At 42.9% G+C, this 8,053-nt stretch overlaps 1 protein-coding gene across 1 annotated transcript; it reads left to right on the top strand.

Annotated features, from left to right (window-relative positions):
- The first annotated feature begins 3,925 nt into the window (after window positions 1-3,925).
- On the top strand, window positions 3,926-7,759 carry lrrtm4l2 (leucine rich repeat transmembrane neuronal 4 like 2). The gene is made up of 2 exons (XM_019862828.1): window positions 3,926-4,181; window positions 4,515-7,759. The coding sequence occupies exons 1-2, from the start codon at window positions 4,178-4,180 to the stop codon at window positions 6,137-6,139; spliced, it is 1,629 nt and encodes a 542-aa protein (XP_019718387.1). The 5' UTR covers window positions 3,926-4,177; the 3' UTR covers window positions 6,140-7,759.
- The last annotated feature ends 294 nt before the right edge of the window (window positions 7,760-8,053 follow it).

The raw sequence follows: 8,053 nt of genomic DNA, 5'->3' as shown, positions 1-8,053 counted from the left end.
TAAACCACCTGCGGCAGCATTTAGACCGGGTTCTGGACAGTCTAAAATGTTGTCGAATTTTCTCACCAAATTGGCAGGCGCGCCGGGGGCGTGTAATACGAAACGCCCTTGGCTGGAATGCCTCGTGATGCGTAGTGCGGTCCACCAAATTCACAAACATGCTAAACTAGACGAGATGATTCAGATTCTGATTCTATGATAACCTGGACTGCCAGTTGGCTCGCCTGGCTGAAGGCAAATGGCAGCCATCTCTGTTAATGCAAACTTATGGGTTTTTTTTCTTGCTGAAAACACTGTTTTCGGTGCATTTTTTTTTACATCAGAATGCCTTCTGTCATAAAGTTCTGAAGTCCCACAGTCCTGCTTTAAATCCTTTTAAACATCCATGGAAGGAGATGAAACATGCAGTTCTGTCGAAGGTGTCCCTGTCAAATATTCACAGCTGGAGCAACAGATGCACAAATGAGATTGAGAGTTAAAGAAATCGTTTGATTTCAGTTCTCATCATCTGTCCTGTCAGTTTGAGCTTCTGAAGTGCGTGAGCGATGCTACAGAGGCCCTGCGGCCAAAGTTTCTTTTAAAAAATAATTTATATGAAATCCCATCACGATCCTGAATTTACCGAAGTAACCAATTACTTTACGATCTTGAACTGCTCCTTGTTGATATTTGACTTGCTTTATGACATCTAATTTTACCTTTACTTTTATTTCTATTCTTAATATACTGTAACTTACTCACATTTATATGTTTCTATTGTGGGTTTTATATGCACCGCTGTCAGTATTTTAGTCCTGTCTGTCTACTGTGCTGGTGAACAAAAGACAATTTTTCACCTCGGACGACAATAAAGAATTATTCGATTCTATTTCATTCCATTCTAGTGCAGTGTTGCCACAAAATGTTACGCAACAAAATCGTCATGGTTCAGTGAGGAAAGGAGGACCCAAGAGCAGGCTCTGACAAAAGATTAAAGTGTTTATTGAGTCACAGGTGGGGATTCCGGTAGGGGAAGAGGCAAGGATGCTGGGGAAGGAGCTCTCAAAGGAAAAAAAAAACAGAATCAAAATCATTGAGCTGCTTGTATCCCTTGCCATTAACGTGAAAGAACAATTGCTGAATTCCTTGCGTTCATCTTCTTTTTTGGCTAGACTATTTTTTAGGCTCCCTCAAAGGAGTAAGGAGAAATGTGAAAACACTGAAGTGGGTAAGCCGTACCTAGCATTTGTGTAATACTTGGTATCACTGACAGTGTGACAGCCAAGCACAGCAATCAAATCTGTTGCACACTCAAAATTAACTTTTCGAGTGGTTCTTCTGTTCCTCTGTGACATTGGGACGATCTACATTAACATCATTTAGCAAAGGTGAATTCACCTCCTGATCTCACTTAATGGGGTTGAAACAGGTTAATTGTGCTACATATCAAAGAAGTGTGATGTGTCGTGCATTTCTTTGCTCTCTTAGCCTTCTGTTATTGGCAGTGATAGATAGCGGTTATCACCTCTCTGAAGATGATTGCATTGTAAATTCCCCACAGCAGTCTCTAATGTGCACGCAGTCAGTTAATTTGGGATGTTTTCGCACAAAAGATGAGATGCCATTGATAAAAAGAAAGAAAAGATCATGAAAGCCTTTTTTTTTTGAAGTGATACAGTGTCCTTCTGCCTGGACATTCACAAAGGAACACCTTCTTTCAGCATCAAAGGCAAGATAGATTGGTCTTGGATTGAGTCCCATTGTGGTTATGAAGGACTGCTCATAAATGCATTTGGACATGATGGACACAAGTATTGGGACACCTACAGCACCTGCAAAAATGCTCAACATTTTTATGTGTTTATCCAGTAGGGCATCCTGTAGTTCAGATTGCACACACTCTTTGTTGTAGTTTTCACTAGGTTGAGGTCAGGGTTCTCAAGTGTTTTCACACCAAATTCATCCAACTATGACTACATGGACCTTGCTTTATGCACATGCGGGACTCAATGGTGCAGAACATGGCCTTCTCCAAACTGGTCCCACAGAGTAGGAAATTTTCAAACCTAATTGGCAATGTAAAGATCGTAACAATCATCCACACATCCATTTCCATAAATCCATTTTCTAAATCGCTTGTCCTCATCTGGGTCACGGAGCCTATCCCACTTTAGTTTGGACGAAAATTGGGGCGCATCCTTGGCTGGTTACCGGCTAAATACATAGGAAGGCATAGTAAAGATTTAAAGGAAAACTAGGAGCTCTAGTATCTACTATGAAATAAGGAATATTAATTCATTTTAATCCAAGCCATGATACTCTCGAATTGATGTGGGTGTTGCAGTCGGTCACAGCGCCACATTTGGGGAACAGGGCGCTATCGTCCCGTCAGAAATACAGTATGTGCAGCCCAGGCAAAGCCCCTCCGGGATTGAATTTCAAATGCGTGAATATTTTATTTTATTAATTTAATAAAGTTTAAAAACATTATGAAGTTCGCAAGTTTCATTCCCAATTCAATCCCTGTTTCCGTGTTTTTGCTGCACCCACCCACGGACGAATAGACTGAATACATCATTAATCTCAACTCAACCCATATTTATGCACCTACCCCGTGCGTATTTGGAAAGGGATGGGCGAGGTGGGTCTTTTATTTACGGTCGGCCTTGCGAGTTAGTTTAAAGATTTTGCTTTTGCCCGATGGTCACTTGTTTTGGGCTGAATTCTTTTGTTGATTGTTCTTTGGTCAAATTCGGTTCAAACTCCTTTTAAATCGAACATGCTTGTGCAGTGTATCGTTATTTTACTGAGGAGAAAAAACGACAACAACTTCATAAAATAGAAGTGATGAGAATTGATTCTTTTCTCAGACGTCCCCCTTTATTGATTTGAATATCAGGCTGAACCTCAACAGAAAAACATTTTTGCACACAAGGTGTCGCTGTTACCACACAGTACAAACACAGGTACGGCTCTGTTGTCTGTTGTATATCCCAACTGTAGCTTCAAGCAAAATGAGCCAAGTATGGAAAAATAAATATGAGATTAGCTCAAATTTACTCTCCTGGCCTGTTAAAATGGATTCCATTCCCTGGCGTCCCAACTCTCCAGGCTTAAAAGAAAATCGTCTATTTATGCCTTCTCCTGCCTGAAAGTGCAGCCTGATGGATGTGTGGTCAGCATCACATTTAAGTGAATACAGTTATCAACTAACACGCGCAAGTATATCATTACTAATTCATAAGTGATCCAGATAATTGGTGGATTAGAGATTGCTTCCATGCAAAGAATTTGCCATGACCAATTTAACACACACACACACACACACACACACACACACACACGCACGCACAGATAATCTCTCTCTCTCTCACTCATATATATATATATATATATAAAAGAGTAAGATAGTTGTCAAAAATATGTACTTTGTCACCCGGCACAAAAAGGCACGCTAAATAACTGTTTCTCGGTGGATTTATTTATATGTATGCAGAAATGTTTTTCATACACATATCTACTGTAATTATGACAATATTGAATTTGGAATAATACTGTATTAGACGGCGAGCTCCGATTACGCATTACGTCGCCGCAGGATACAGGAAAGGGAACTCCGTCGTAAACCGAGGACCACTTTTATTATGATAAGAATCTCCCGTTATTATATCTCGGAGTACTATATTTTTGTCACAAAACCAGAAAGAAAGCAGTGAGGGATGCTATTAAAGCATTAATAATGTAGGAAAGTGATGAATGATGAGTTTTTACCGTGTGTGGTGAGAAAGCGAAAGCGCGAAAGAGAGAGAGCGAGAGAAAGAGAGAAAGAAATAAAAAGAGAGAAAGGGAGAAAGAAAGAGAGAGAGAGAGAGAGAGAGAGAGAGAGAGAGAGAGAGTTGGTTCAGTGTCCCTCCATCAGCGCGCCACACGATGATTGCATTGCACATTGAACACTGAACGAGCGGCGACCAACCTCGCACCCGGGGCGAAAGCTTCCCTTTTGGTTTTGCTTTATTTACGACGCCGCATGGAGGATTAAAACTTCCCGCTGCGTTTCTCTTACTGAGAGCGAAGACACAGGTGGTGGTGCTCAGTGTGTCCCGTATCCTGCACGAGCTGCGTTTTCTCCACATCTGTGGGCAGATTAATATGCTCTTCATCGATTTATTTCACAGCGTCACTCCTTCGCTCAGAAACCATGGGTAAGTACATTTTACATGTATTTTATATGCTTGCGGTGCTTTCAGTTATTTTTATATGCATACAACTCAGTGACATTTTCCTCTACCCAGTATGCCAATCATGCCTGCTATTGGTGTTCGCCATCCGTAAACTACCTCAAAATAGTTAATCTCAGGCTGTTATAAATTTTTCATGAAGCGGGTCTGCACATCACACGTTTTCTCACTTCGACATTCAGCGTTTAAAGGATAAAGAAGTTCTTGTCTTTACTTATTTAAATGTCTTTGAGCGCAAATTCTCTAAAAGCAAGGCGCTGTTTTGATTGCCTGTGCCCCACTTTATTCCCCCAACAGGTTCTGTGATGTTGGGCTGGAGGTTTTCATGTGTTCTGGTGCAGGCAGCTGTGTGGCTGCTGCTCAGCAAGGGGGAGAGGATGTGCCCTACGAGTTGTCGCTGCGAAGGCAAACTCGTCTACTGCGAATCAGGCATTTTCCAAGACATTCCGCAGAATATCACCACGGGATGCCAAGGTCTATCTCTGCGCTATAACAACCTGCAGGTGCTGATGCCCTACCAGTTTGCACATCTCAATCAGCTTGTCTGGCTCTACTTGGACCACAATTCCATCAACGCTGTGGATGTTTTAGCCTTCCACGGTGTGAGGAGGCTCAAAGAACTCATCGTCAGCTCCAATAAAATAGCCCACTTGCACAACAACACATTCAGCGCCATTCCAAACCTGCGGAACTTGGATCTATCCTACAACAAGATCCAGTCCCTGCAGCCAGGACATTTGTTCGGCCTGCGCAAGCTCCAGAATCTACACCTTCGATCCAATGGACTAAAACAGATCGTAGTCCGTACCTTTCTGGAATGCCGCAGCCTGGAGTTTCTGGATTTGGGATACAACCAGCTGCGGAGCCTCAGCCGGACAACCTTTTTGGGACTGTTTCGCCTCAAAGAGCTTCATTTAGAGCACAATCAATTTTCTCGGATTAATTTCTACATTTTCCCACGCCTCACCAACCTACAGGCTCTTTATTTGCAATGGAACCGCATACGAGCCGTCAGTCAAGGCGTACCTTGGACCTGGTTTAAATTGCAGAAACTGGATCTTTCGGGGAATGAAATCCAGACGTTAGACCCCTTGGTTTTCCAGTCACTGCCAAATTTACAAACGCTCAATCTGGAATCCAACAAGCTCAGGAGCGTGCCCGTAGAGGCCGTGGCGGCGTGGACTTCAGTGACCACCATCGGCCTTGCCGGGAATGCCTGGGACTGCAGGCCGAGCATCTGCCCACTCATGGCATGGCTCAGGACCCTGAGGGATGCCAAAGACATCAGCATGATATGCAGCAGCCCCAAGTCTACGCAGGGAGAGAGAGTTGTGGACGTCGTGGGGAACTATTCCAACTGCGTGAACGTGATGTTCATTGTGAATACGACCACCGCTTCGGTAGTCTTCACTTCAAGCCCCTTTGTCAACGCCACATCTCACCGTCTCTTCCGTGGTGTCACGCAGCTGGCTCACAGTGAGCCTCCTGTGAAGACCTCACCGCCTTCAGCCACCTGGCCCAGTACGACAGACAGACAGAGTGTGAAGCCCACAACCGGGAGCTCCTCACTGCCTCCCTCCCCCGACCCTTCAACCACATCCTTCCCAGAGATACCGTTTGAACATATGGCTTTCCATAAAATCATCGCAGGCACTGTAGCCCTGTTTTTGTCAGTGTCATTGATCCTCCTGGTTATTTATGTCTCATGGAGGCACTACCCCAACACCATGAGGCAACTGCAGCAGCACTCCGTCAAACATAAGCGCAGGAAAAAAGGCCGGAAGCAGGAGCAAGACCTGAACTCTCAGTTGCAAGAGTACTATCTGAGCTACCATTCAAATTCCGAGACCATGGATTCGCTGGTGAATGAGTCAAGGCCGTGCACGTGCACCATTTCAGGATCAATAGAATGCGAAGTGTAGGGTTTCGCTTGTCTTTATGAGACAAGAAGTGACATTTCTGGGCAAGTCTGTCGTCAGATAAATGATTTGATAATAAATGGCTTCATGAAATGTTCCTCTCCACTGCGTTGAAGGAAATGTACGGAAAGCGAGTGAAATATATCTGTGTGGACAGAGCGGAGCGAGGCGATATTTCTGGAGCTCATTACTGAGACTGACACGGGAGCCGTGGCATGGCAGTGTCATCCTGGTTACCTGTGCGTGACCCAATCGACAAACTGACCACGAGTCGACTCGTTGGCCCTTTCGTTCATCACACTGTACGTAAACCATCTGTAAAGCAACAGAGACATTTTTTTTTTAACTTGCCTGTTCATATCGTGCTAATTATATAATATGTATAATATGAAGTTGTAGGGGAGAATCGTTAAGTATTTGAATATGTACAGTGTGAGCCAAGAGGAGGAGTTTATTTCCCTGCTCAATGAGTCCAAGGCCGATAAATATTGTCAATTTTAATACTTAGCTATTTGACGCTTTGTCCTGCCGGTGCATAAGTTAAAAGTACCAGTGACCCATCCGTTTGGGAGACCAACCCACACTTGTCTCATCTGCTGTATGGAGGATGCTCATTTAGTCCAAAGTGTTTCTAAGGTGCGTTCCATCTCATCCGTTTGTTTATGACAAAACTGTATCAGAGCAATTGATCATAATGCTGTTTTATATATGATATGACTAATATTTTATTGATTATGCTTTGTCTGTAAAACGTGCTAGCAAATCTGGCTCAAATTAAAGGAAACACTTGTGGTGAAAATGTGAGCTGGTGAAGGAAAGGAAAGGAAACAGGCTTTATTTCTGCAGAATTACAAATTTCACGGGATGTGAAGGCGCATATAAAATTGATGGCGTATTTTCCCGTTTTCCAACCTCTTTTGCGACTCCTCTCTTGACTTTAATAACACTGACAACAGTATTAACGGAATGTGGGTCATTGGTGTTGAATCCAGCCGCTTTATATAGAAAGCCGTTTATTCCTCCTTTCACAAAAAACTGACACCAAAAATAACAATTAAATAATAACTAAAGACACAATAGGAAAAAGAGAATTGAGGCAGGCCACAGGCGGATTGTGGTTGCCGTAGGTCAAGTCTGTTATGCGACAAGGAAGACATTATCTGCCTTCATCTGTCGTCTTCCTCTAACTTGTTTCCACCTCCGTCTTTTAGTCTTTCCTTGAACACTGAAGATAACCTGCACAGGGGACAAGTGGGCATGTGTTGAGTCAGGCAGGATCAATTGATGTTCTAGCATGTGAAATGTATTAAAAAAAAAAAAAAAAAAAGGTGATTTTGTTTCCCCTGTGAGCCACAACCTGTACAATTCATCAGTTAACTCCAGATGTTTTCATCCCGGCTGTCATGCATGTCATTCCTTGTATATGTTGTTCATTTTGTCGGTGAAGACGGTATAGCAGCATTTCTGACAAGTCCAATTATTTGTTTTGATTGATGGTGCTTTGTAAACGACTGATGCTTGCATTTATGATGATGAATTTCTTTCAAAGACCGATGGGTACGTTTCCAAATGCAAAAACAAAAGGAAAATAGCAAGAACAGTATAAATGATTTGTTGATCCAAGTTTGACAGATATTGTAATGACTCTCTAATACGTCATGCGATGACTGATGAAAAGCAATTTTCTCATGTTTTTGTGCTGTGTGTAGCTAAGAGAAGAATGCTGATTAGAAAGTTGCGCTCTGCATCTTGCAAACCATTATCGGAGTTATTTGTTTTGGGTGAAATATTGCAGCAGTGCACAGTATTGACTGAGCAACAACAAGGTACAAATACAGCCGCACAAATGTGCAAAATCGGGGAGAGGGTGGCGGGAAGTATATATGTTGTCAGCTACCTGAAAATGGAGAATGTCCT

This window comes from Hippocampus comes, unplaced genomic scaffold, assembly GCF_001891065.2.
Source record: "Hippocampus comes isolate QL1 unplaced genomic scaffold, H_comes_QL1_v1.1 scaffold147, whole genome shotgun sequence".
NCBI lineage: Eukaryota > Metazoa > Chordata > Actinopteri > Syngnathiformes > Syngnathidae > Hippocampus > Hippocampus comes.
The sequence above is the reverse complement of the archived record's forward strand: the minus strand, read 5'-3'. Positions and strand labels throughout refer to the sequence as shown.